General features: G+C 36.5%; 5 protein-coding genes across 8 annotated transcripts; 2 read left to right on the top strand and 3 right to left on the bottom strand.

Annotated features, from left to right (window-relative positions):
• The first annotated feature begins 1,042 nt into the window (after positions 1 to 1,042).
• Positions 1,043 to 5,704, top strand: LOC147290235 (synaptotagmin-3-like). 2 transcript variants are annotated; one of them, XM_086236177.1, is made up of 12 exons: positions 1,043 to 1,492; positions 2,199 to 2,297; positions 2,405 to 2,455; positions 2,526 to 2,649; positions 2,809 to 2,927; positions 3,022 to 3,123; positions 3,216 to 3,290; positions 3,423 to 3,499; positions 3,632 to 3,881; positions 4,486 to 4,860; positions 5,104 to 5,232; positions 5,327 to 5,704. In XM_086236177.1, the coding sequence occupies exons 1-12, from the start codon at positions 1,382 to 1,384 to the stop codon at positions 5,453 to 5,455; spliced, it is 1,641 nt and encodes a 546-aa protein (XP_086092303.1). In that variant the 5' UTR covers positions 1,043 to 1,381; the 3' UTR covers positions 5,456 to 5,704. The 2 variants fall into 2 exon arrangements, with proteins under 2 accessions (XP_086092303.1, XP_086092304.1); XM_086236178.1 differs by lacking the exon at positions 1,043 to 1,492 and having other exon boundaries at positions 2,238 to 2,297; positions 2,519 to 2,649.
• An 8,345-nt stretch (positions 5,705 to 14,049) lies between these two features.
• On the top strand, positions 14,050 to 19,511 carry LOC147290234 (E3 ubiquitin-protein ligase WAV3-like). 3 transcript variants are annotated; one of them, XR_015121067.1, is made up of 3 exons: positions 14,051 to 14,802; positions 16,721 to 18,979; positions 19,088 to 19,511. XR_015121067.1 is itself a non-coding variant. In XM_086235352.1 (2 exons), the coding sequence occupies exons 1-2, from the start codon at positions 14,572 to 14,574 to the stop codon at positions 18,650 to 18,652; spliced, it is 2,160 nt and encodes a 719-aa protein (XP_086091478.1). In that variant the 5' UTR covers positions 14,050 to 14,571; the 3' UTR covers positions 18,653 to 19,046. The 3 variants fall into 3 exon arrangements, 2 of the variants coding, with proteins under 2 accessions (XP_086091478.1, XP_086091477.1); XM_086235352.1 differs by lacking the exon at positions 19,088 to 19,511 and having other exon boundaries at positions 14,050 to 14,802; positions 16,724 to 19,046; XM_086235351.1 differs by lacking the exon at positions 19,088 to 19,511 and having other exon boundaries at positions 16,721 to 19,046.
• A 148-nt stretch (positions 19,512 to 19,659) lies between these two features.
• On the bottom strand, positions 19,660 to 20,386 carry LOC147290233 (uncharacterized). Its single transcript, XM_086235355.1, has 2 exons — positions 19,958 to 20,386; positions 19,660 to 19,850 (listed from the first exon to the last, which is right to left on the bottom strand). The coding sequence occupies exons 1-2, from the start codon at positions 20,255 to 20,257 to the stop codon at positions 19,776 to 19,778; spliced, it is 375 nt and encodes a 124-aa protein (XP_086091481.1). The 5' UTR covers positions 20,258 to 20,386; the 3' UTR covers positions 19,660 to 19,775.
• Positions 20,387 to 20,514: 128 nt separating this feature from the next.
• LOC147290232 (BTB/POZ domain protein, putative (DUF177)) lies at positions 20,515 to 23,142 on the bottom strand. Its single transcript, XM_086235354.1, has 3 exons — positions 23,011 to 23,142; positions 21,753 to 22,474; positions 20,515 to 21,061 (listed from the first exon to the last, which is right to left on the bottom strand). Exons 2-3 carry the CDS (start codon positions 22,319 to 22,321, stop codon positions 20,650 to 20,652), a joined length of 981 nt encoding a protein of 326 aa, XP_086091480.1. The 5' UTR covers positions 22,322 to 22,474; positions 23,011 to 23,142; the 3' UTR covers positions 20,515 to 20,649.
• Positions 23,143 to 25,183: 2,041 nt separating this feature from the next.
• LOC147290231 (F-box protein FBW2-like) lies at positions 25,184 to 26,333 on the bottom strand. The gene has a single exon (XM_086238004.1). The coding sequence runs from the start codon at positions 26,244 to 26,246 to the stop codon at positions 25,440 to 25,442; it is 807 nt and encodes a 268-aa protein (XP_086094130.1). The 5' UTR covers positions 26,247 to 26,333; the 3' UTR covers positions 25,184 to 25,439.
• Positions 26,334 to 27,268: the final 935 nt, after the last annotated feature.

The raw sequence follows: 27,268 nt of genomic DNA, 5'->3' as shown, positions 1-27,268 counted from the left end.
TTTTAATGGAGATTATTTTGGTACTCAAAAAATGACTTTTTGCACACTTTTTTTAACTCTCACATATGAGGAGTGTATAAGGTTGTTTTTGAACTTTGAATAACCTTTAAATGTTATAGTGGGGGGTGTCTCCAACTTCATTTTTAATAAATTTTAAAAATCTAACAAAATCTAGGTATTTTTAATTAGAATTCCAATAGATTTTTAGGTGTATTTAACTAGGATTTTAATAGATTTCTTAGAAATTCATGTGTTCTAAAAAACTCATAAATTTCATTAAGTGGTGAATTTGGATGGATTTGGATCAAATAACAAAGACTATGAAAATTACAGTTTTCCCTCTTAAATTTTGATAGATTCTATAAAAGTCAATAAGAATCTATAAAATCTATGAAATCTACAAACTCTTTTAAAATCACAATTGGGAACACATTCATTTAGTTGGTTTGTACTAATTATATATAATGATTATTATTATTGTAAATAAATTGAAAGAAAAGGAATTTGAGCATGGAGAACAAATGCTAAAATGAAGTAAAGCAAACATAAAGGAGACAGAATGCGAAAAAAGTTTGATTAAGTGAGTAGCTATTGGTTGGATAAAAAGACTGATAAGGACAATAATGATATGTGCATTGCACTGACAGACTCATGTAATTTGTATGTAAACTTGTAAAAGCAAACATTATTTTGGATGAAATATTTAATACATGGAAGAGGAAAAAAAAAAAAACCTGTCAGAACTTAACTAAAAATCTTGTCATATTGTAAAATGAGGAATAAAATTGAATTGATAATTTGATATCCGATACAAATACAACTATTATTAACAGCAAAAGATCCCTCTGGTGTTTAATATGGTCCCTACCTCGTTAGTCATTACTCATCATCAAGACTACCCCATATAAATAAATAAATAAATAAATGAAAAGGATTGTATTTAAATTTCAAAGCAAAATTAGTATTGGCTTCTACGAGATAAAGAAAGAAGGGTAGAAATGCCATTACGAACGTTGAGAATGCAACCATGTTTAAGACTTTCATGTACAACACGTAGTGACTACGGAGAGGCTCTGTCAGTAGCTTCCTTTCAGGCAAAGGCAAAGCCAAAGGGAGTTGGAAGCGACACCCTGTCTTTGTTTTGGCGCTCTTTCGCTTCCTTCCCAAACCCGACTTCATTTTTTCACTTAAAAGTTAAAACCCACCTCTCTCTGTCTCTCTGTCTCTCTCTCTCTCTGTCTCTCTGTGTGTGTCTGCGGGCTGCCCTTCTTAAACTTTGTTGGGAATATATTCTTCATTTTCTTTCTCATTTAATTTAACTCATTCAAAGAAAGCATAGTACAGTACTACTGCTGCTTCTTGAATTAGTCTGCTTCAGAGTATGGGGTTTTTCAGCACTGTCTTGGGAATTATTGGCTTTGCCATTGGAGGCCTTATTGGGCTCTTGGTGGGGTTCTTCCTCTTCATCTATTCAGAACCCAAAAAAGTGAAGGTGAACCAACTCCTTAATTAATCAGCTTTGTTTACATGTATTTCTTGTTTGATCTTTCTTTATAAGGATTTATTGGAGCGTTTGGTTAGTGGGTCATTTAGGTGATGCATGTATAAGAAAAGGTCCTCACTTTTGAATCCAGTGTTTTACTCTTGTTCATGATATTTACTGAAACGGTTATTTTATATTTACAAATTTTAGATTGAACAAATTGTTGGTATCATCTGCATATCTTTTGGGTATGGGGAGCTATGAAATCTTCAAACAGACTAGTTCTCTATTTGAGCTTTTTGTTCATCTTTCTCTGCAATCAGAAAGCCGGGTGCATTGACTTGTATATCTATTTAAGCGTCGAATAATGGAATCACTATCCAATTCATTTTGTTAATTCATGAGGATGATTCACATCTGGATATTCTTTTTTTAATTTTTATTTTTCCGGGATTTGAGTATAATCAGGTGAAGTTTTCATTTTTCATTTTTCATTTTTCATTTTTCATTGAGCTTTCTTCCCCTTTTTATCGTGAGTAAGATTGGTTGCCTGTTGGTGTCGAGTCTATAAACATCAAACACCGCTAAACAAAATTACTCTGAAGAAATTAGCAAATCTAATGCATATACAATCAGTAAGTTTCAAGTCTATTTCCGAGGATTTCTGCATAGAAGTTTTAAGTCTGAATAGTGCTCAAAATACTTAATGTTGCAGGATCCAGTAATCAGGCCACTACATGAATTAGATATAAGTACTTTGGAAGATCTTCTGCCTGAAATTCCATTGTGGGTAAAATGCCCCGACTATGATCGAGTTAGTATCATCTTTCAATCCTATTTCATTGAACTTTTGCTCTTTCTTTCTCTTACTGCTGCTAAGTCTTCACATCTCTCTGTATTGCTATACACTTCACAATGCAGGTTGACTGGCTAAACAAGTTTGTCTCGGATATGTGGCCTTACCTTGACAAGGTGATAATATAGTTCAAAAGTTGTTTTATTATTTTGTTCGATATTTGAGACTCAATTTATTAGTTTGCAGGCAATTTGTTGTACAATAAGAAGCATGGCACAACCTATATTCGCAGAGTACATTGGGAAGTTTCACATTGAAGCTATTGAATTTGACACTTTCAGTCTTGGAACTCTGCCACCCATAATTTATGGTTAGTCAACTCGCATTGATTTCCAATCTAGCACTTTGTAAACCCCTCCGACCCTCAAAATCATGGTCACAATCTAAGAAAAATTTATTTGGATATGACACACCATGCATTAACCTTTGTAGATTTGCTATCATTTTGGTTCTCTTTCGAATCTTTCAGGTCTGAAAGTTTGTGAGACTAATGAGAAAGATTTAGTCATGGAACCGGAATTTAGATGGGCTGGCAATCCCAACATAGTTCTGGTGCTAAAGTTGTTGTCTCTAAGAATTACAATTCAGGTAGACACAATCCTCAAAGAGAAGAATCTGTTTATTTATTTCCTGCTATATTTGATGCATTATTTTCAGAACACTGATTGTGCTTATTCCTCAGTTGGTGGATTTGCAAGTGTTTGCAGCACCACGGATAACTCTGAAACCTCTTGTGCCAACTTTTCCATGTTTCGCAAACATTGTGGTGTCTTTATTGCAGAAGGTCTCAGAAGAGCATAGTTTTCTTTTCACTTTTTTTTTCTCCTTTTAATTTTGGTGACATTGATAAGCTGATTTTCTCTGATTTTTCTGCAGCCACATGTAGATTTTGGAATCAACATATTGGGAGGGGACATCATGTCCATACCAGGCCTCTATCAGTTTGTTCAGGTGCTACACCAGTAATTCTATTCTGGGTAGGATTTTGGTTTTGATCTATAAATTATCTGAGTTTGGATGGTTGTTAGGTGAACTCAGAGGTTGGTTTGATTTGAATGAACTAATTGTTCTACATGCTTGCAGGAGACCATCAAAAAACAAGTCGCAAGGCTCTACCTCTGGCCTCAAACACTTGAAATACCTGTTCTTGATGCTTCAGCGTAAGTAATTATGAGATGATATAGCTTTTGCTTTGGCACACTTATACTCATTCATTTCGAGTAAATTTATGAAAGCTCTTCTTTCAAATCATTCTTTACAAAAATAATTTTCCCTTTCAAATCTTCCAATAGATTGGCTATCAAAAAGCCTGTAGGGATACTTCATGTAAAGGTGGTTCGAGCAATGAAACTTTTGAAGATGGACTTTTTGGGAGCTTCTGATCCTTACGTCAAACTAAGCCTTACTGAAGAGAGGTTGCCAGCAAAGAAAACCACTATCAAGATGAAATCGTTGAATCCTGAATGGAATGAGAAGTTCAAGCTTCTTGTGAAGGACCCCCAAACTCAAGGCCTCGAGTTACAAGTCTATGACTGGGACAAGGTTTTTCCCTCACCATTTGTCTTTGATACTAAATTATGAAATTGTGATATTTAATCCTGTTGTTTTTTTCCCTACAATTGTACTACAACTATGTGAAACCTTCTTAGTTTGATCTCTGCTTAATGGTGAGGAGTCTGAAATGTCAATTATGCAAATCCCATGCCCTTTTAGCTGAAGGATGCCCTTGCTCTTAAGTTGTTATTGATTCTAGAGCCCATCATAGTCTCAAGCATGTTATTAGAAAACAAATTCAAGGAGCAATAATTTCCAATATCCCCATAGTTCAACATGCTAGTTCTCACAAAATCGGTCATTACTAAACTTTTACAAAAACCATGCATGCCACTGCAAGGAGGACTTTCTGGAGGGTTGCTTAAGATATGTTGTTGTTGATAAATATTCCTGAAAACATTACGTCTTTTCACCATTCTTTTATAGTGAAAAGACTTGCAATATCTTTTTGGTTTTAGTCATTCTATGAGTTATTCTTAAATATTGTCTGAGTCTGAGGCAAGCTGTGTGGGAAAGATTCTGTTTGTTAGTTTTTGCATTTTGTAAACAAGATTCAATTTTGGGTTGGTCTTCTTTTCTGTGTTCTTCACAGGTTGGCAGGCATGACAGATTGGGAATGCAGTTAGTTCCTTTACAAGTGCTAACACCCGGTGAGACAAAGGAATTGATGCTGGATTTGGTCAAGAACACAAATCTCAACGATCCTCAAAACAAGAAGCGTAGGGGGAAAATTGTGGTGGAGCTTACTTTTGTCCCTTTCAAATCAGACAGTAGTAAATCTATTGGATCTGGTGGTGCATATGGGAGAATTGAAAGTGGAATTAGTAGGTCTTCGGACAGTGATGAGACCCTGGATAGTGCAGGTTTACTATCGGTTACAATCCTGGGAGCTGAGGAAGTAGAAGGGGGGCATCATAACAATCCTTATGCTTTGCTTTGCTTTAGAGGAGAAGAAAAGAAAACAAAGGTGAGCTTTCCCTTTGATAATTATCAGCTCTTTTTTATCATTAGCTAGATTTTCAGAGATGTGAAATAGATATGTGTCACAAATCACAATACAAACAAGGGAAAGATAGATTCAAAAGTAATTTCATCTTTGCCACATATATATGCAAAACTAGCAAGTATGTGCCACATATATCATGGCTCAGTTTACCTTTTTCTTAACTTATGGTACTTTCTTCTTTTTTTTTTCTTTTTCTTTTTGTAGATGATAAAAAAATCTCGCAATCCAAATTGGAATGAAGATTTCCAATTTATGCTTGATGATCCTCCTTTGGAGGAGAAGATTCGTATCGAGGTCATGAGCAAAACCAGAGGCCTTAGTTTCCGAACAAAGGTATGAATGCAATTGCCATTATTCCCTTCTTATATATGCACTACTCTTCTCCACATTGCAATGTTCAAATTCTATATCATCTCCTTATGTGTAGGAATCATTGGGATATGTGGAAATTAATCTTACTGATGTGGTACACAATGGACGCATCAACAACAAGTACCATTTAATCGACTCACGAAATGGAAGGATACATGTAGAGCTAAGTTGGAAAAAGGCTTGAGACATGGGATGAGAAAAAGATGAGTTGCAAGTAATCCCAATTCACAACTGACCTTTCTGATTTTCACTACAGAGGATTACATGAGGAAATGATAGGAAGAGAAGAGACAGAGAGATTCTTGAACCTCACGCACTGTTTTGATTTTTCAAGCTTTAGACTAGTCATTTGTATCAAATGCAGTTTTGAAATTACTTTCATCTTAAACTTTGGTGAATTGGTACACTTTCTAATAAAATAACAACAGTTAAATGGGAGTTTAATTAAACCTAACAATTGCATTTTAAGTTGACAATCATGAACTGATAAATGAAAAGGTAAATTACAACAAGCCCCAACTACAACATGAACTTAAACGGTCAAAAATCCACACTAGAAAAAGAGCAAGCTGCATAGTACAAAACAAAAATTCGGTGATTTTATATTTTTTGCTTTGGGTAGGGCTGGGCTAGAGGCTTGCTCTTTCCCAATCCAAATTCCTCTTGAAACGTAGCCCAACTTAACTAATTGGGTTAGGGCTAGCTAAGGCATATAATGCCAGTTGGAAGAGGTTGAGTTTGGGTTAAACCCTTGGCAAGCTCAAGCCAGACCATGCCCCAAATAGAACAAGCCTACCCCAACCCAGTGATACGCCGAAAACCCACTATACCCAAAAATCTTATATTGAAGAATTGGCCTTTTATTTTATTTGTCAAATTAGATCCTAAGTTTATCATACTTGTACAGTTGTACATAAGCACATACACGTACATGAATGATGAATACAAATATAAAAAAATAGCAAATTACATTTAAATCAATAAAATATTTCAATATTATATAATGGTCGATGTAAATTTTCTTTTCCCATAAAGGTCAATAACTTTTGAAATTATATTTCACTTTAGTCACTAAGCCTAATTTATTTGATGATATTATGTATTTTAGTGCATTGGAAAATATCAATTTGCTCATCTTTTTTTTTATTACTTAGGGTCTAGAAATGAGATTTAGGGTATAGAAATAGGGTGTAGGGTATAGAAATGAGGTTTTGGGTTTAGAAATGGGTTTTAGAGTTTAGAATTAGGGTTTTGGAGTTTATGGCTTAGGGCTTAGGTCTCGGGTTTGCCCAAAATCAAGAAACTAAACCTTAAGCCGTTTTGCTGCGTAGTAGTCAAATATAAACCTAATATAAATCTAAATTTGAATAGTTATATATGTTTATTAATTTATTGTAATTTATTTATTTTTATTTGGATCAATAATGATTAAAATGAAATTATAAAAAAAGTGTATTGAGTAATATATAATTGTGAAAAGTTTTATTGATTTATTTGCAAGTGGTCCAATTAAAAAATGAAAAATTGATAAAAAGGAAAAAAAGAGAAGAGAAAAAGTTAGAAAGTGACTTGCACAAACCCCAATTAGAAGATGATCTTAAACATATGGAGCCCAGTGGATGCATGGATTAGGTTTGACTTGCTGATGATCAACACATGTGACATCATAATTAAGGAAAGCTACTGGCTACTTGTTCCCTGTAGTGGATATGCTTGGTTAGATAATATATCCCAAACAGTATACAGCAAAAGAAATGCATACATGTAAATAATTAATGTTCCAATTCTTCCCTTGGCCAAAAAAAAAATGTTCCAATTCTTCCAAGTTAAAAAATTATCTACCTTTTGTATAATATATATATATTGCTAGCTACATAATCTGTCTCCCCACTAAAGTATATGGAGCATTATAAATATTCTCTATAGTCTAGTTTACACAAAAATAAATATGTGTTTGTGTGCTCCATGAGAGGTGAAGAAACCTGGTTCCAGCATAATGTTTCCTAGTGATAAGGTCCTTCTAGATTTGATTAATCAGGAATTTTGATCTTTCGTGATGTCTAATACCCGTTGATTTTCAGTTAGTTTATGCAATTAGAGACAGATTAATTATTTCTTTAAGAAATGCATGCATGATTTTTGAGTAGTTCGAAGTGCAAGATATTAGACATTGGCATGCCCTTAATCACTTTCACATCCAAAGTGGGGAGCACCATAAGAGTTACGAGGGATTCCCTTGAACATAATTAAAAAAAGGGTCAGCTTTGTGGTTGACTTATCCCAGAAAGTCTGGCAAATTTAGAGGTAGTAAAGGGAATCCTATCCCCTCCCCACAAAGGGTTTTTATGAGGATTCTTTGTTAATGGATCTCCACTCATTGCTAGGAAGCCTTCATTACTCTCTCTCTCTCTCTCTCTCTCTCTCTCTCTCTCTGTTTCTCACTATAGGTAGCTAGTTGAGTGAGTTGTGTGAGGCATGTGTGCTCTCAAAAGGAGGGGTGAAATGAAAAGGGGTCACTTTCTTGGTTCTTTGTTGATGTTCTTTTGTGGGGGAGAGGAATAACTTTTGCATTCTAAAAAGCTACAGCATTTTTCCTTTTAAAAGCTATTGTCTTCTGATATATCATATATGTGCATGAGGGAGGGAGGGTAATAGCTAGTAATTAAAGTGGGAATAGGGAACTCCACTCACCTCACTCCTCACTAGGATCCTTATAATGTCTTGAGATTTGGATTTAGTGTTTGGTATGGATGCTTATTGATCATATGCTTGGACAGTGCAGTGTGCACTCTCAATTTCAGGAACAACGCTTTGGTGTCATGGCTTTAAGGCTCTCTCTCTTGTGAATTGATGTGATTGAGAGAGAGAGAGAGAGAGAGAGAGAGAGAGAGAGTGAGAGAAATTCTTTCACCACTCACTCAGCCCTCTGTGGAACCCATTTTCAAACCTCCAATCCCCAATTGCCTCTAGATTAGATAGAGATGGAAGAATGTATTTGATTTGATGAGAACAAAGTTGTTCTGTATGTTCCTACAGTACTATACTATTCCAAAACATAATGGGAAGGAATATTTGACCCAATTTCAACCAAGGCCTCTCTCACTCTATTAGTAAACCTCATTGATTTTAATGATCCATTAATTTGGGAATAAATAATCCTCTGTTCTTCCTCTCAAAAATTGTCCTATTACCAACACTCCACATGTTGCATGTAATCTAATATTAACCCTTTCCCCCCCTCTTATTGGTTGCACTCCCACCAAACCAATAGGCATCAAAGAATTTTTTACACTTTCTCACGGACCCAAAATTTTCTTGAGAAAATTTCCCTATAGTGAAATGAAGGGTATAGCATATCAAGACAAATGACTTGGTCAACTCAGTAGCTTTCCAAGAAGAGTATATACATATATAAATATTTATTATGCATTTGCAGCAGCATCATTGTACTTTTCAAGCACGAGCTTTCTGGAAGAACACATGGTTGGCCATAGCCTACTAGTCGTTGTAGATTCATCAACCCATGGTGGTTATAGATAGTAGGCTATGTTGACAATTCCCAAGTGCAAGTTTTTGACCATTGAATTTGAGTAATGCCAATTCTGAGGCTCATATATATATATAATTATATATAGATATATCATATGTGTGCATGGTTCATCCCCCCAAGATTTTGTATGTTTTGAAAATGCACACAAAACCAAGTAAATATAAGATTATGAAAAACATAGATGAGAGCACCAAGATCATTAGGAACATTTAAAAATGTAAAATGAATACATATCACAGTCATTAGTAGGCATGGTTTAGTTTTACAGGTCATTACCGACCAACCGACCCATTTTTAGCTAGCTGATAATTCTACTAACAACCGATCTACTAAGTCAAGCCGATAATACCAACTGATCCATCAAAATTAGTTTGGATGTTAGTTTTGAAATTGATCAAATGTTGATTTAATAATTTCAACCGATCCACTTATATCGGCATTATCGATAAGTGACTTGTAACCAACTTACAATGATTGAGTCCGATGTTAGTTGTGAGAAATGGTCAAATCGGTTAGTCGGATCAAGTCGGTTGTTTGACCGATATGAGCTCGACTCGACCCACGCCCACCCCTATTCATTATTATAGTAGTACAAGGTTTGAACACATGGTTTTAGGTGAAAATTAATTTAACAGTTCTTTACTGTACCAGGAAAGTTAAACAAGGGTTTTTTATTTTTTTAAGAAATGGAAAAGCCCTAGATGATTACCTATAGACATAGCCAAGCCTTTTGTCCTGCAAAGTTACTCCTATTTTCCTTTTCTTTTTTCTGTTTTGGTTGTGAAGAAAGAAAAAAAAACAGTCCTCGAAGGCCCATTTGGTTTTGAAAGGGATCTACTATCTTTAGGAAAATGAAACATTTTGGGGAATATTTCCAAATTTGTCTTTGAAATTCTTCCTTAAAAATGTACCATTTACTTTCTGAAATATCCAAATGGAATGTCATCAAAAGATCAAGTACCCAGATGAACTCAAAAGCCCAAGATCATTTATATGGTGGTCTTTGTTTGTTGTAGTTAGATTTCAATTTCACTTGTGCTAATTCTTCCTGGGTCTTAAAAGTCAAAGAGGAAAAAATGAAAAAGGAAAAGCAATTAATATTTGGAAAATATATTATATAGAAAAATAGAAATAGAAAACAAAAGGGAAATGAATCAAAGTGATGCATGTGATAAGATCTAGCGAGTCGTAATGTCAACAGGGTTGACATGGGAACCACAAAACGACTGCTGTGATGATGTGCACGTGTGGCAACCTTATCATGATGATCACCTCATGTGGGCAGTGGGGGAAAAGAATACTCTAAAGAAATTCAATTTGCATCATTAGAAAAATAGCACCATTTGACTCATGCATGCCCAACAATCATTCATCATCATGATGCATAGCAACTACCACAGGGGCCATCTGCCCAACCCATTCATCATGTCTAATACATTTATACTCACCCATATACAAGAGAGTAGTGCTACACTCATCAAATTTATTTACTCAATTTCATTCATCAAATTAATAACAAAATGACATGTCATTTATTCGAGTTTGAGTTCATTTTAAATTTTATTTATTTTTAGCATATAAAATTTTAACTTGTATATTAAAACATCATTTAGTAAGTAAACAAATTCTTACCATATTATATATACATATTGCTTTCATGTCTTGTAATGGGGTATTCTTTTTTGTCAAATAAATTATGATCATGAGGGCCTCCATAAAGGATTATGGCATGATCCACTGAACATTTTGAATATTATTTATTGGCCAAAGTAAAGAGAAAGGGAGATTTGACAACCAGCCACTGACACTAAGGTGGAAGTGTGGAACTGGTAATTATACACATTGTGATAGCATCAATAATATATATACTGGTTATCATTATCTGGTATATATGTTATGCAATGAAGCAGACCCTTTATGTTCCACTAAAACCACGTATCATGCAGAACCAATCAACCAAATTAATGCTCAAATTGACATAACGAGAGACAACAAAACCTTGTGATTCTTCTTTCACAACATAAATTAATTTATAGAATTTTACTATTGTGGATATGATTTATATATATACTGTGAATCATATATATATATATATATGATCTAGGTGGCAAGGGTACAAAGAATCAGGGAGGACCACATAATACTTACTTTATTTGTCTATACTAGGAAATATCAAATATATGATATTTTAAGAAATTTAACATTTATCAAATAAGGCAGCAGGATAGACATCATGAGTTTGTATTATTTACTAAGAGTAATATAATTAGAGGGAGCGATAGAGTTTTAACAAAAGTTATCTTCCTAAGTAATGGTGATTACCTGATAATATTATGTCAATTTACATCGTCCAAACGATGAATTCTAGAGTTTAAAATTTCAAATATATCAACTAATTTTTGGTAGTATATTTTTTTTTTTTTGAGTTTTTATTAATAAGTCACAACATACAACATTTTTAGTTATAAATCCAAACTTTTAATCTATTTATTTTTAAACCAAAAAATATATTTCTAAGCCACAATTCAAGAAAAATCAAATATGCAACATTCAATACTATTTAAACTCAAGCATACCCAAGTTTTAGTTTAATTTTTAAAAAATTCTTTTGAGAGTTTAGGATTTATGGTATAATATTTAAAATTTAGGGCTAAAGCTCTAAAAGACTAAAACCTTAAATATGAAGTCATAAAACATAAACTCTAAATGCTTAAACATTAAAAAAATACTACATCATTCAACAAAGTGTAATTCTACAAAATTATATAGTGTAACTCTACAAGAGTTATATACTACATCATAATAAAATAGAGTGTAACTCTTTACATATCCTCAAAGCAAGTAACCAATTTTTAGGGCTAAACTCGTTATTTCAACTAAAAATTAGTCACATGCTTTGCACTTGACCAATTTTTGACGAAAATTAAAACGGAATTGACAGAAATCCTTGATTGAAACAAATTATTAATAATAGTCATTTATTGAATTAAAGTGAAAACGAGATCCTCAACTAAAAATAGGGGTATAGTTAAAGTTCTTTTGCTAACATTTTTCCTAAAAGATATTAGAGATAGTTATAACTGTGTACTATTTTTTTCTCTTTTAAAGCAAAAATCATTCCCTAAGAAATATATGAAAGTCTATGTAAAGCTGACTACAAATACATCATATAGTTTCCAAATCATCCCTTGCCATTATTGTTAAGGAAAATGTATTAGGACTAGAGGTTTCAAACGGTTCGGACCGGCACGAGCACAACACAACACAAATAAATGGGTTGGGCCAGGCCGAAGTTTTTAGTCTATCAAACATGACACAACATGAACCAAGTATGGCAAGAGCATGAAATGAGCTTGAACTAGGCGCGGCTCATTTAATATTATTTTTTCATTTTTAGAAAACTTTTCAACAAGGAAATTTGATTTTTTTTTTTTTAAGAAAAAGATGTTAATATTTAATTTTAAGAAATAAAAATTATCATAAGATTAGTTTTATCACCCTAAAAAAAAAAAAAGCATGTTGTTTGACTCGTTTAAGGCACAACACGAGCAAAAATGGTTTGCAGGTTATGTCGGGTCTAAGTCTTAGTTATATGAGCCGTCACGAGCATGACATGAAAGTACAATGAGCCTAACTTAGCCTGGCATGTTTAGGACTTAACTATGATTCTTGCCCCTTTTTTTTTTTTGCGGAAAATTCTCATGAATAATAACAAGTAGAAACTAGAAGGAAATTAACTAATGGCATAAATTTAATTTAGACACATAACTACAGATGTCATTTCAACGGGGTTCGTGTTTTAAATATACACCCGATCTACTATCTAAATTGAAAAATGGACTTCCATCCATTGATTTGTTAGAAATCAGTTAAATATCAACTTAGCTTTTGCTGATCGAGATTACTTGGCGACGTGGCGCCATCTCAGCAAATTTTTCCCGCCAAATGAGCGACACGGTGACACATGTCCACCTAACCCCTGACACGGGCCCACAAACTCATCATCTCTTTCTCGCTCGTCGAACACAGGTGAGAGATTTATATTCGAATTTGGGGAAAAACGTGATGTTTTTTGGAGACTAAATAGTCAGAAGAAAGTTCGACGAGCGGAAAAAATATGATGGGTGTGTGGGCCTGTGTTAGGTGGACATTAATGTAATTAGAGCATCCAATCCAAAACCAATTGGCAATTGGTGGAGAGGCCCAAGACTTATAAGCACATATGCTAAACTCTAGTTTTCCGATGTGGGACATTGCTCCACATTACTCTCAACACGCCCTCGCACGTGTGGCGAGATTTTTGAGCCTTACACGTGAACAAATTGTATTGGGTGACATGGAAGTACGTGTGACGGTTGGGCCTTACACGCGGATAACCAAGCTCTGATACCATGATAGAATTAGAGTATCTAACCCAAAACCAATTGTCAATGGGTGAAAAGGCTCAAGACTTATAAGCACATATGCTAAGCTCTAGTTTTCCAATGTGGGACATTGCTCCACATTACTCTCAACACGCCCTCACACGTGTGGCGATATTTTGAGCCTTACACGTGAACAAATTGTATTGGGTGACGTGGGAGCACGTGTGGCCGTTGGGCCTTACACGCGAATAACCAAGCTCTGATACCATGATATAATTAGAGTATCCAACCCAAAACCAATTGGCAATAGGTGGAGAGACCCAAGACTTATAAATACATATGCTACACTCTAATTTTTCGATGTGGGACATTGCTCCACATTACTCTCAACAGACATGTGTCGCTCATTTGGCGGGAAATGTATGCTGAGTTGGCGCCACGTCGCTAATTAATCTCTGTCAGTAAAATTCAAGCTGACATTTAACTGATATCTCAATAAATCGATGGACGGAAGTCCATTTTTCAATTTAGATAATAAATTAGGTGTATATTTGAAATATTTGAAAATTCGTGGACCCTGTTGAAATAATATATATAGTTATGTGTTTAAATTGAATTTATGCCTTTAACTAATTAAGTATAGAATAAAAATAAGAAAGCGAGAGAAAGAGGGAGGAAAAAAAAAAGTGTTCATTAATGATAAATCGATGGAAATGCAAAGGGGAAGTAAAGAAAGTGAGAGAAATACAAAGAAACAACTTTTCTGTATTCAACCAAAACGTGGTTTTATTAATGTGCTTTTACCGTTGTCTACAGCTAAGCTAAAGGCCTAAAGCTTCTACTTCAACCCAACATCCAATTCCAAGGTCAACATCCTCAAAAACCCCCACACACACACTACCTTATGTTAAGACCAAGCAAAGCACTCAATTTTCTCTCTAGCTCCCATGGCCGCCAAGAGCAGCAACATGAAGAAGACTACTAGTACAAGTCTCAACGTTTCAAACTTCCCATTCGACTTAGCTAGTTCCTCTTCTTTGACATTTCAGCTTGAATAACCCAACCCCATTTTCCCTTTCTTCTTGTTCTCTCTCTCTAGCTAAAACACCTCCATTAAACCCCTCTCTCTCTGTTTTCGTGCTCCATTTCAACTTTTCTTAAAGCCCATTCTCTCTCTCTCTCTCTCTCTCTCTCTCTCATTCCAAGAACTCTCTCAGCTTGAGAAAAGAGCAAAAGCAGCTTAATTTAAGCACTTTGAGATCTGGGTTTTGTGAATTTTGCTTTCGTTTTAGTCTTTTGGCTCTCCTCTTTAAATTTCTTTAGCAAAGGAGCTCAAAGCTTAGTTTTTGGCTACTGGGTTTTGAGCTTGATATCTTCAAGTGAAAAATGGGAAGCAAATGGAGGAAAGCAAAGCTGGCACTGGGACTGAATCTGTGTGTGTATCTTCCAAGAACACTAGATGACTCACCTCCCTCCTCTCTGGACTCAGCTGAGAGATTGTCCGATGCTGCTCTGCTCTCACCGGCCAATTGGGCCATGGGCTCGTCCAGGCCCACCACGCCAACGCCATCCTCTCATAGTTTGAAGCTCTCTAGAAGTGGGAGCAAATCGTCCAAGGTTTGTCTTTACATCTTATTATCCAAAACGAAAATGGGTTCTGTGCTTTTGTGGTTGTGTTTATAATTGATGGGTGCTGATCATTTTAAGTTTGATTCTGTTTATATGCTGAGAAAATGGATGATGCAAAAAAGAAAATGAAGTTTTGTGTCTTTTTTGTGGTTTTTTAGAAGTAAAGCAGAAATTTCAGCTCAGCTGAGCTAAATGGTTACTATTGGTCATATATGGTTGTATATGTAATTTAGTTTATGGTTCCTTATTTGGTTTCTTTGTGTTCATTTTGCTCAAATAAATGAACAATCTGTGTTTCATAAATTTAATTTCCTGTCTTTCCCAACATGGTTGAGCAACCAATCAGGAGCTTAGGATTCTTAGAGCATTCATTTGTGATTTCCAATGGCATAGAAAGATGAGATAGCTTAGAAATCGCTTCCATTTCTTTTCTGCTCTGACTTTAAAGTTTAAATGTGATTTGGAGTTTGGTTCAAAAAATAATGATTGATGTATCATTTTCATCTACATATAGATGAAACTACATGAGCTTTCACGAATAATGTTGTTCCTTGTCCATGGTTTATGCTTCTTAACCTGCATATGTTGAGGACAAAAATTTCGAGAATTTACACATCATGTCTTTGATGAGATCATATTTTAGCAGATTCTGAGGAGCACCATAAGTTATAGACGAGAATTTTATGTCATGCTGTTTTCCTCTCTTTGAGCATGTGGGGTTAATGCACAAGTCCCTATCAGGAATCGGGGCCATTCTTGTTTGCCTTAATAGTAAAAGAAGACTAAAGATTTTACCTTTCCTTTTCCTCCTCCCCATGGAGAGGGAAAAAAAGAGAGGAAAGTAACTTGTTTGGCCTCATCTGTTGACTGCTAATCTGCAAGCTTTCTGGCAGTAAATTTCTCATCAAACAAGTAAAAGAAAGGGGAAAGTATTGTCATAAAGCAACTTATTTGGTAAACTGATTTCTCTGGCGGTTTTGAAAGCTAAGGTCCATAGTATGGCATCTTAAAAAAACTGTTTTTTTTTTTTTTTTTTGTCTTTTTTAAATTTAAACCCAAAAAATTGTTTAGTTAGTTTCTTCTTTTGGTTGCTGATTACTCTTGTAATCCCCTCATTAATTTTTATTTTATTTTTTAAAGTTCAAAAATTGAAAATAGAAAGTAGAGGTTTTTTCTTTAATTTTTGTGTTTTGATTTTTTTAAGGAGTAAACATCGAAATTAAAAAGTAACAAAACAAAGTGGGGTTTAAATGATCAAATTTTTGGTGGAATTCAAATAGAATCACCCTGTATTGCACTTGGTTCCATGATTATTCTAACTCCCTTCTTTCCCATTATACCCCTTCTATATTGGATACCTAACATTGACTTTTTCAGCTTACCAAGGTCTATCACTCCCTTTTTTTTCTTGTCGTTATGTGATAATTCTACCTGCTTAGCCTACCCTTTATTAAAAGGCACCTCTTATGACAATGAGCAGCAGACGCACCACAAAACTGATGAAAAAAAAACCTGTCTCTGTGTCTGTTTGAGTATGCTTATGCATGTAGATATATGTGTGTTAACACTCTTAACATAAGAACTAAGAAAAAGGTTTTATTATTTTATAAGGTGGGCATTAACTCACTTATCTAACTACAGTATATATACAAAATAATTTTTTACTAAATTAATTCATTTTCTGGAATGATTGTATTTCAACACTATAGCTTGTTCTTGTACTTGGTTCATTGCTGTTGAATACCTCAAATTTATTAGGAATCCTTATACTGCGATGATAAATGAAATTTTTTTTTATGTTGTTGGTTGTTATTAAATCTTTAATTTCCAGAACACCATAGTGTATGGTTTGCGATTGATATGTCTTACTTATGCTTACTTTCTTGCACTTGTTTTGTTATTTCAGCAGACTTGCTCGATATGCTTAACCAAAATGAAACAAGGAGGTGGCCATGCTATTTTCACCGCGGAATGTTCACATTCTTTTCATTTCCACTGCATCACATCAAATGTAAAACATGGCAACCAAATATGCCCAGTTTGCAGGGCAAAATGGAAAGAAATCCCAGTGCAGGGTCCCAGTCTAGATCCTCCCCCTGGAAGGGTGTCTGTTGGTCCAGTAGGTTGGCCTCAAAATGATGCCTTGATGACTGTGGTCCGCCATTTACCTCCTCCTCGAAGAGACTTGAATCAACGGCACATCGTGCCACTGTTTCAGGGCCCCGAGCCAGGCGTATTTAATGATGATGAAACCTTGGATCACCAACCTGTGTTTGCTGAGAGAAGCTCTTGCAATAAAAATGTTGCAGATGACAATTATTTTAGAACGATGGAGATCAAAACATACCCAGAGGTTTCAGCTGTTCCAAAATCCAATTCCTACGACAATTTTACTGTTTTGGTCCATCTGAAAGCTGCTACTTCAATTACAAGACAAAATCCTAGCAGAAACGAGTCCAGTTTGCCACAATTTTCTCAGACTCGCCGTGCTCCAGTAGACCTAGTCACAGTGCTTGACATCAGTGGTAGCATGGCAGGAACCAAGCTTGCACTGCTAAAACGGGCCATGGGATTTGTAATACAGAATCTTGGGTCCAATGACAGACTCTCAGTTATTGCTTTCTCTTCAACAGCCCGTCGCCTCTTTCCCCTCCGCCGAATGACTGACACTGGACGCCAGCAGGCACTGCAAGCTGTAAACTCTCTGGTTGCAAATGGTGGGACCAACATTGCTGAGGGCCTAAGAAAGGGTGGCAAGGTATTGGAAGATCGAAGGGGAAAGAATCCCGTTGCCAGTATAATACTGTTGTCTGATGGGCAGGACACTTATACTGTCAGTGGCTCTGGGGCTAACCAACCACAACCGAATTATCAGTTGCTTCTCCCTTTGTCTATTCATGGTGGTGACAATACAGGCTTCCAGATTCCAGTGCATGCATTTGGATTTGGTGCAGATCACGATGCTTCATCAATGCACTCAATTTCAGAGATATCTGGAGGGACCTTTTCTTTCATTGAGACTGAAGCTGTCATCCAGGATGCATTTGCACAGTGCATTGGGGGGCTTTTGAGTGTTGTGGTGCAAGAGCTGCAAGTGGTAGTTGAGTGTGTGAACACAAGTCTCTGCCTTGGTTCACTAAAAGCAGGAAGTTACCCGAGTCGTGTGATGGTTGATGGGCGTAAAGGGTTTATTGATGTTGGAGATCTGTATGCTGATGAAGAGAGGGATTTTCTGGTTTCAGTTAATGTTCCAGCAGAGTCTTCTGACAATCAAACATCATTGATAAAGGTGAGATGCATTTACAAGGATCCCTTAACTAAAGAAACGACAACCTTAGAAAGTGAAGAAGTTATAATTGAAAGACCTGAATTGGCTATACAAGCAGTAGTGTCAATAGAAGTGGACAGGCAACGTAATAGGCTCCAAGCAGCTGAGGCAATGGCACAGGCACGAGCTGCAGCTGAGCAGGGAGACTTAGCCGGTGCAGTTTCAACCCTTGAAAATTGCCGAAGGGAATTGTCAGAGACCGTGTCAGCAAAATCTCATGACCGCCTGTGCATAGCTTTGGATGCCGAGCTCAAGGAAATGCAACAGAGGATGGCAAGCAGGCATGTGTATGAGGCATCTGGGAGAGCATATATTCTTTCAGGACTGAGCTCACACTCATGGCAAAGAGCAACAGCAAGAGGTGACTCCACTGATGGTTCAAGTCTTGTTCAGGCCTATCAAACCCCATCAATGGTTGAGATGCTTACTCGATCTCAGGCTATGTTGTTGGGTAGTCCATCAGCCCAGAGGCTTGTCCGACCATTATGTTCACAACCAAGGCCAAGGTGATCAAATAGGATTGCTGTGGGGAGTCATACTCAAATAGCTTTTATGGTGCTTACCCTTTTTTCCCTTTATTTTGAATTTTTATTTGGGAGAGGGAGATAAAGAGATGAGGAGAGGGTTTTTTGGCTGTGATTTTGCTCCTGTCTTATATATGTAAATCAATAAGAAAAAGATGACATGGTGGTAAAGGGTATATTGGAAGGAAAGAAGAAAGGAACATTAGGTAGGGTTTATAACATATCCCTTTTTTTATTGTGTTGTGGGGGTGGTGTACATAAGTTTTCCTCTGAAAGCAATGGGTGCAAGTTTGTAATTGCCAAAATGGTTTGGGTGAGCTCTTCACCTTATGTATAATTGACCTGCTCTCAATTCATTGGAGAAAGTTTTGCTAGTTCAATTCGTGTGCAACTCTGATTTGAAGTCTGTGTGTGTGTGCAGTATGCATGGAATGACCATACTAGTTTGTGCGCTTGTTTACCATGTTTCTTACCCCAAGGCACGCCACAGAATGTGACTTGGAAGCCATTTGAGGATCTAATTATTTACCCGAAAATATAGCGCTAGCTGCATAGAAGGCTTAGAAGGTCAAACCAGACAACATTTCAAGGATTTTAACGGTGCATTTCTTTATGGGATATGTTAGCAACAACTTAATGTTTCCGTGCATGCGAGACTTTTAGCCATTGAAACATGTTAACTGTACAATGAGATCTACATGCATTGCGCTTGGAAGACGCCCATGAGCGTGGGGTCTCCTAAGAAAAACACTTATTTTTTCTTCAACAAGATGAAGGTGGCCGGTGTATTCGAGCAGCTGACTAAACATTTCAAGCAAGAAACCCAGCACATTTTGCCCTTTCTTATTAGAGGCCGGCTAATCCCTTAAATGCTACGAACCCCTTTAGAGGTCATGGTAGGTAAGCTATTTACTACTACAATGTCAATTTCTACTTGTTTTCTTTTTATTCACAACCTGTGGTCTATTTATGTAAACAAATGCACTTGCAGGCTTGCACAACATGCATGTAAACATGGTGTTAACTGTTATTCATGGAAACTTGTATCCCCTACAATGAGTCATTACAAAATTACATGATGGCATATGCTCAAAATGCCACACAACACCTCACTTGCCTTGTTCATTTGGGCGAGGAATTCTCTTGTAGTCGTAGTTGTTTATGTCCACCTTCTGCTGCAAAGCCTAGAAACAAGTGCAAATTCCAACACAAATAAGCTACAAATGGCATCTGGGTATATCAATAATTCAATGCGTTAGCAACAAAAGCACTTATTATGGCTTATTTATACCTTGAGCTCTTCCTCCAGTGTTGTCTTTTTTGGGTTATAGGCGTCTATAGGTCCTGTTCTCGAAAGTGCTTTTCTTGACTCGATAATCTCCCATTCCTGATCATCTTTCACCTTGGCGATGTCTTTGGTGCCCTGTATCATATGAGCGAGTCCGACCGCGCCGAACACAGTGAGTGAGATCATCGGAAGGCCGTATCTGATAAATGGGTGTCTCCTCCCCCACCTCTTGAACGTTGATTTCACAGACTCGCCTCCTCTCGCTGTCGAGACCACGCTTGCCATCATCCACCGCTTCTTCATTTGGGAATTGGGATTAGGAATTTAGGATCAAATTAAATTTCTCTCTCTGCCTGAGAAACGGGTGTGAATGTTTGGGCTTGCCACTGGGCCGGATCAAAATAGGCCCAAATCAACCAAGGCCCCCCCACATGACACACCTCTTCTGGGGATTGAGTCCGAAGGCCAAGAATTTATTTAGTACACCCACCATTCAAAAAAAATTCCAAAATTTCTTTTAAGTCTGAATGTACTGATTAAAGAAATTAAAAAATTAAAAAGAAATGAATTTTCCTTCAGATCACCCAAAGCCCAAAACTAAAATGATTTAAACAATGGAAATACTACTAGAATTCACACTGCTTCAACTAAAATTATTTGGTTGCATTTTCAAAAAGAAAAAGTATAGATATATATCATTTTGGCTGCATTTGCTTCTTTAAATTTCCAAGAGGTCCAAAGCCCTTCTTCTTTACCTCCTGTTTGCTACAATTACAACTGCTAGTGTTCAAATTTGTACCACAATTGAGACACAAGCCCTTGCAACTTGGATCACATGTGGCAGTGATAGTAATCTCCAGATGCACTGCGTCTCTTATGTGCTTTGAAATGTCTATTTCTTTTTCTTCAGGGCGAAAATACAGCTGATCCTCAAAATCAATTGCAGCTTCATCATCTTCCTCCTCTGCATCACCAATTCCGGTATAAGTTCTGACCTTGTCCCCATATATCACTCCCATGTTGATGATCTCAGGTTCTTCAATAGGTTCATCGGTTAGGAGAATTGAGAAGTTGGAGAAGATGCACTCAGCCGCTGGCTCACCACACCTTCAACATAAACACAAAATCTTAAATCAGAGAAAAATCAATATTATCAATACTTCCACCAACCTGCTTAAAAGAAGCATAAAACATAGAACCAGTCTCAGTTGTTGGAAAATAGGACCAACATTGATTGCCAGGAGAGGGGAATGCAAAAGTAGAAGTCCAACAGGAGCTCTTAGTGGGTCCTGGTGTCTTTTTATTTTAGTTTTTTCCCCTTTTCTGATGTAACATCTAAAGCTGATTGGCTTCCCACCAAGGAAAATGGTAGGTTTCTAACAGTGAATCATCACCTCACTATTTGCACTTATCTGTATGTACAGAGCTGATCTAATGGAAGAGTGGGGCATCTAATCAAACATACCTTGTGTTTTCAGATGGACACACCCCCTATTTTCTAGATCCAAAATGTACTTTTATTATTACCATACTAAACTAAAGCGATTCAACACACAGGTATTTGATTCAGAATATATCCTATATAACACATCAAGAGGGGCAGAAAACAGCAATAACAAAAGTAATTTTGACAGAGGAATTTATAATCATGTAAAAAACAAAGGAGAAAAAAATTGCAAACACAAACACGTATATGTGTTAAAAAAGTAAACATAATATGAGTGCAACAATGAAATACAACAAAAATATAGTACATTATTGGCATAGCAAGCACCATTCAAACAAGCAATTGGCATACCTGCTGCAAGCCAGTGAAATGACAGTTTTAATGATCCCATCGAGCCTCAACTTTTGCTTCGTCCTTGTTATATCAATGGAGATCTGAACTGGTGTGCCATGTGGATAATCCTTCACAGCTTTGGTGACCCGTAATCCCATCACTGAAGCCCTAGATTTAGAGACCTCTGTTGAAAGGTTTCCCAACCCAAGCCTCTCTAACGTTGTGCAATACTCAACATGTGATATCGAAGGGTTTCTCTTGTAAATAACTGCCCCTTCCCAGGGTGACTCTGTGTCTTCAATATCTTCTTTTTCTTGATCACCCAAATCAAGAAAAACCGTGTCTTCTCCAGTAATGGACTGATAATTAGGTTTGGTGCGATTCATTGCAGTGGATGTTAAGATACCATTTGGTTTTCTCTTCAAAGTTGTATGGATATTTTCAGTAATGCAAAATGGACTTTTGCAATGAACAAAGGGAAAGTATGGAATTTTAGAAGTATTTTCACAAGCTCTAAGTTCAGAAACCCTACGGCGGTCAAAACAAGAGGAGGTGACCATGGAGGATGAAGTGACTACAAATAACATTTTAGCTCTACTGTTTGTCTAAGACCTCTAATAGTTACGAAAGGGGACAGGGCATAGTGTGAAATGTTTGTAGAAGTTTTGACCCTGTATTTATATAGGATTAGCTAAGTAAATTTGGGAAGAAACTCTACAATTGAATAGGAACAGCCATATCTGCAAGAAAGTTAGAGATAGTTCAGACCAAATGGAAAATGGGAGATATATATGTATATATCAGATTGCAAGATTAAGTAGAGGCCACAAAACATTAAATTTACTTGGCCTATATTGAAAACCAGATAATGACAACAACATACTCAACAAGTAAATATGGGTGCTGTTGGAAGAAGATTCTAGAGACCAAACACAACCACCTTGGGCTCAGACAAGTTTAGTTAGAAAAATGGTAAGAGTTTAAGATAAGTCTGACCCAAAATTTCAACTGGGCATTCCAACAAACACCTTATGCTCAACAACTCAATCATTCGATTTCTAATCGAGAAATGTTTTTTGAGATGGACAAATTTGATATACAGAAGAGTAGTAATACTGAAGCACAAGACCGCACACTAACTCGAATTCTACAAGCATAGAAAATTGAAACAAGCATAATAGAAACATGAATTATCTAATGAATGTCAACCTAAAGGCGTGAAGAAGGCGAAGGAGGCATTATATAAAGAGAGATTGGGAGCTAAAAGACTACTTACAGTGAGGATGAACGCTATGTCTGTGAGAAGCAGAGCTAAAAGAGGAATGAAGCTATGTAAGCTTTCCTTCTTTGCTGCTAAGACCAACTTTATCTGCTCAGATTCAGCAATGGGCCCCAGCCCAAGTCCATCAGCCTCCAACTTCATTATAATTTACTCTTTCGATTGAGAAATTAATCCAGGAAAGAAATTTAAAATAGTGTTACCATTTGCATATTAAAAATAATCAATTTCCTCTCACTACACACCTTTCTTATTTAATTTGTGAATTGACATAATTGACACAAAGTAAAAAGACATTTAAAGACAACCCATATTATTTGAAAAAAAAGAAAACTCTCTTTACACACCCCAAACCTAACACTCCTAAACCCCAACCCCAATCTTTAAGGCACACCCCCTCCTCTAATATCCCAACTTCTTCATCTTTCATTTACTAAACCCTAAACATTCTCTCTTTATTCTATATATGTAATAATATTGTAGAAAAGTATATCAATTTTAATGAATGTAACCTTCACTCGTCCCTTTTTCGTCTTCAAATGAGATATGATAGTAAAATTTTGAGTTTTTTTTTTAATTCTTTTCGTGTTCTTTCATTTATGGTCACGATTCGTTCGGCGAACCAGGGCCGAATGGTTCTAAAAATTTCAATAGATACCTGCTGAACCACTTTCTATTGGTTCAGCAAACGAGTGCCGAATGACCCATGAACATGTTTAACCCCCAATACAAAATTTTAATTTTAAACCTTAAACACCCACGGTCCAAATCATCTAAAAAAAAAGGGTTGGGATGGATTTAACAATTGAAACTAGATAGAAAAAAAAAAAACCTTAAATTTACATTTGAATAAAAAAAAATTTAAGGCATGTGTTGATGACGGCAAAATACTAGCAAGGCGTGTGTTGTGTTGTTGTGTTGCTGGTAGCAGTTTGGTAGTGTTGAGGGAGTGGAGTGTGTGGTGTTTGGAAGTGTTAGGGGGTGGGGTGTGTAATGAGAAATTTAGTGAAATGAACGAAATAGGGGTATTTTGGTAATGTGAGGGGTGTGTTATGAGAAATTAGAAATTTTAAAACATTAGAAGGGTGTGTAGTGAAATAGGGATGTGTAGAGAGAGAGGAAATATGGTGTGCAAATAACAGCACTCCATTTAAAAAAATATATATTTATATCAGGAAAAAATGGTGAGGGAAGGTGAAAAAAGAGTTACAAACTCACGATTAAGATATATAAAAAGTTTGATCCAGTCCCATAGAAAAAATAATAATGAATGACATTTTAATGTCGACCACATTACGTTTATCATCTTTATAGTTTAATTTCAATGTCAAGGGCCCGTAGTTTATTATTAATTGTTGCAATTCAAAGACACATATACTTCTCTAATGAGGATGTCCTCATTTTAAGAAAAGTAAGGATATTATTGTAAGACCACTCCTACAATGTATTTTAGCAAGAGTATTCGAACCATCTATGTTTTGGATTTACCATCGAGGATCATTGTTGTAAAAATTCAACAAAATCTAAAATTGTTTAGTCATTTAATTATGGAAAATGCTTGGGTATTCAGAAATAAATACCCCTTTATGGGCTCATGTGATTGGTTGTGAGGATAAGCTTATACTTATTTATGAGTACCTAAGCAATGCTCTTTAATTATTGTCAAACAAATGGACAAATATAACAGTTCGATTAAACATAAAAATGATCAAAATGATAATCAAAAGGCTAAACCATTTTTAAATTAGTTGATTTTTTGTATGGATGATTCTTAGATGGTTAACTAAAAAATGAATAGTTTAGATCATAGAAGCACTCCAACAAAGTTGCCTTAACTTTTCTTAAATGAGGGCATGCTCATAGGAGGACTATCAAAGGCACATCCTTAAATTGGTCAATTTTTTTTAGAAAAATAGCATGTAACACGTCCGAGAAAGTGTATTTTAAACTTTTTAAGTGGTTTAGCTCCATTGTACACACCACATGTCATTTTGGGTTGTCCTTAGAACACAAGAGCTTGAGGTGCAAAGTTGTAGGCCCACTGCAATTTGAGCTTAGTTTCTTCATTCTGGGCCTCTGGCCCCGCAATGTACTAGAAAAAGTCGGACGATGAAAGCCCATGGGTCATGGCCATGTCACATAGATATTGCTCGCCCAAATCTACGTGTCATATCCTAAAAAAACAATTTTACTTATTAATTTATTCTAAAAGAAAATTACTTTTTGCTGTAAGAACACGACCGACCACATTCGAAGACAATACAACCAAAGTACTGAACCAACGTACTGAACCAGCCCTCCTGTCCTGCCAAAATGCAGTGTGTCCTACACTCGAACTACCCTCTCAGTCTATGCAGAACCAAAACAGAAACAGATTCTTCATGATATAAAATTACAAAACTACCCTCTCTCTCTCTCTCTCTGTGTCACTCATCAAAATCGTCGTCTTCAAGCTGAATGACCACCACCGCCTCAAAACAAGCACCGGGGCGGACTCTGGAACCCCCGCACTGAAACTTGGGAATCCGACGAGCGAGCCTGAGAATCTCCTGATCGCCCTCATCGAAACCACGGCACTCCCTGACATCGAGAACCTCAAGGTCTGCACAGCCCTGCAGAATAATCACCAGATCTGCCCTCGCGATCTTCGCCTTCCTCAAGCACAAGTACTTCACCTTCGGCACGAAGCCCACAATTGCCGCCGCCTGGCTGTTCCCAATCCACCCATTCGACACGTGGAGCCCCAGAAAATTCTTGCAGTTCTTGCCGACGTGCTCGAGCACCGTTTCCACAGCGGCGGTGTAGTGAGTAACCCTCCCGGGTAGCTTGAGAAATTGGGCGTTTCCTGCGCTGCGATCGATCACCTTGTTCACGAACCCGGGGACGGAGAAATCCTCCCACTTGATCCCGAATTCGCGCGCGAACCTTCTGGCGAAGTGGTCGAAATCGAGGCCTTCCATCTGGTTCTCGTAGCTCCAGGGATCGCAGTCGTCCGCGTGGTCAAGGGTCCACGGATCGGCGGCGCCGGCGGTGGCGTCCGGGAAGACGATGCGGTGCCAGCACTCCGGGTTGAGGCTCGCTCGGTGCCACGACTTGCAGACGAAGGGGACGAAGAGGAGCAGCGACTCCATGCCGACTTTTGCGAACACGTTCACCAAACAGTCGGCGTCGAGGTCCTCCCATCTTCGGTCCCTCTGGCGCCGGAACATGGGGGGTTTCAGAAGCTGATCCATGGAGGGTTTTGGGGTCTTCTTCTGGTTGAGGAGGGTTTATTTGGGTGGGGATTTTAAGACATAGAGCTAGGGATTTTGTCTCGAGAACAAAACAAATGTTTATCAAGATGGCAGCGTGGGACAGTAGCTACTAGCTATATATATATATATATGAGATTTTTTATTTGCTCTTTTCTTTTTTGACCGAATATTCTTTTTTTTTGTTTATTTACAATTGTACCCTTAAACAATTTTCTTGCACACTTCACTTCATTTGTATAGATGAGTATAATTTTGGAACTAGCGTATACTCCTTACATGTCTATATTTCAAATTATATAGACTCAACACATAATGAGGTATATTTTATTTTAAGCATAATGAGATATGACTTATGAAATTTATTTTGCATTATAGTTTGATGATCAAAATTGTCTATTTTCTAAATCTCAATTCAATTAAAAGAAAATTAGATGAATGAAAAATTATTTAATCATTTGATTAAATGATCATCATTTCAAGTGTTTATCAAAATTATTATATTTGTTTATTTATTTGGTCATAATTGGATGTCTTAATGGTTTCTAATTTGTGTAAATTTTTGTTGAAGTGATTATGGTATAGAGACTTTGAAAATAAGCAACTCTAATTATCGAATTACAATGTAAAGTGAATCTCACAAACTACTACCTCAACAAAAGTGCCTAATGGATGTAATATGTAACTATGTAAGTTTTTTCCTCCTACAGACACCATAAAGATATAGTAAACGCCTCTGGCTAACATCGGAGGGAAAAATAATTTTTTTTTTGTTCTTTAACAATTATGCCTAATTTTAGGATAAAATGGGAATTATAAAGCCAAATTTGGGAAGAGGTAAAATCAAAATTTGAACTCAAACACCTTGATTTGGGGAAATGTTAAAAGAAAATCTCAAATTTAGGGAAGGTTTAGAGAAGAGTGAGTTTTTAATCAAATTTGAATTTGGGAAGAGTTTATGACTTTATGGGAGGACTAAAGATGGCAGGCCTGACTACTCAAAC

This window comes from Dryas octopetala, chromosome 3 (genome assembly GCF_963921425.1).
Source record: "Dryas octopetala chromosome 3, drDryOcto1.1, whole genome shotgun sequence".
Classification (NCBI taxonomy): Eukaryota; Viridiplantae; Streptophyta; class Magnoliopsida; order Rosales; family Rosaceae; genus Dryas; species Dryas octopetala.
Note: the sequence above shows the minus strand (reverse complement) of the source record. Positions and strands in the feature narration are given on the sequence as shown.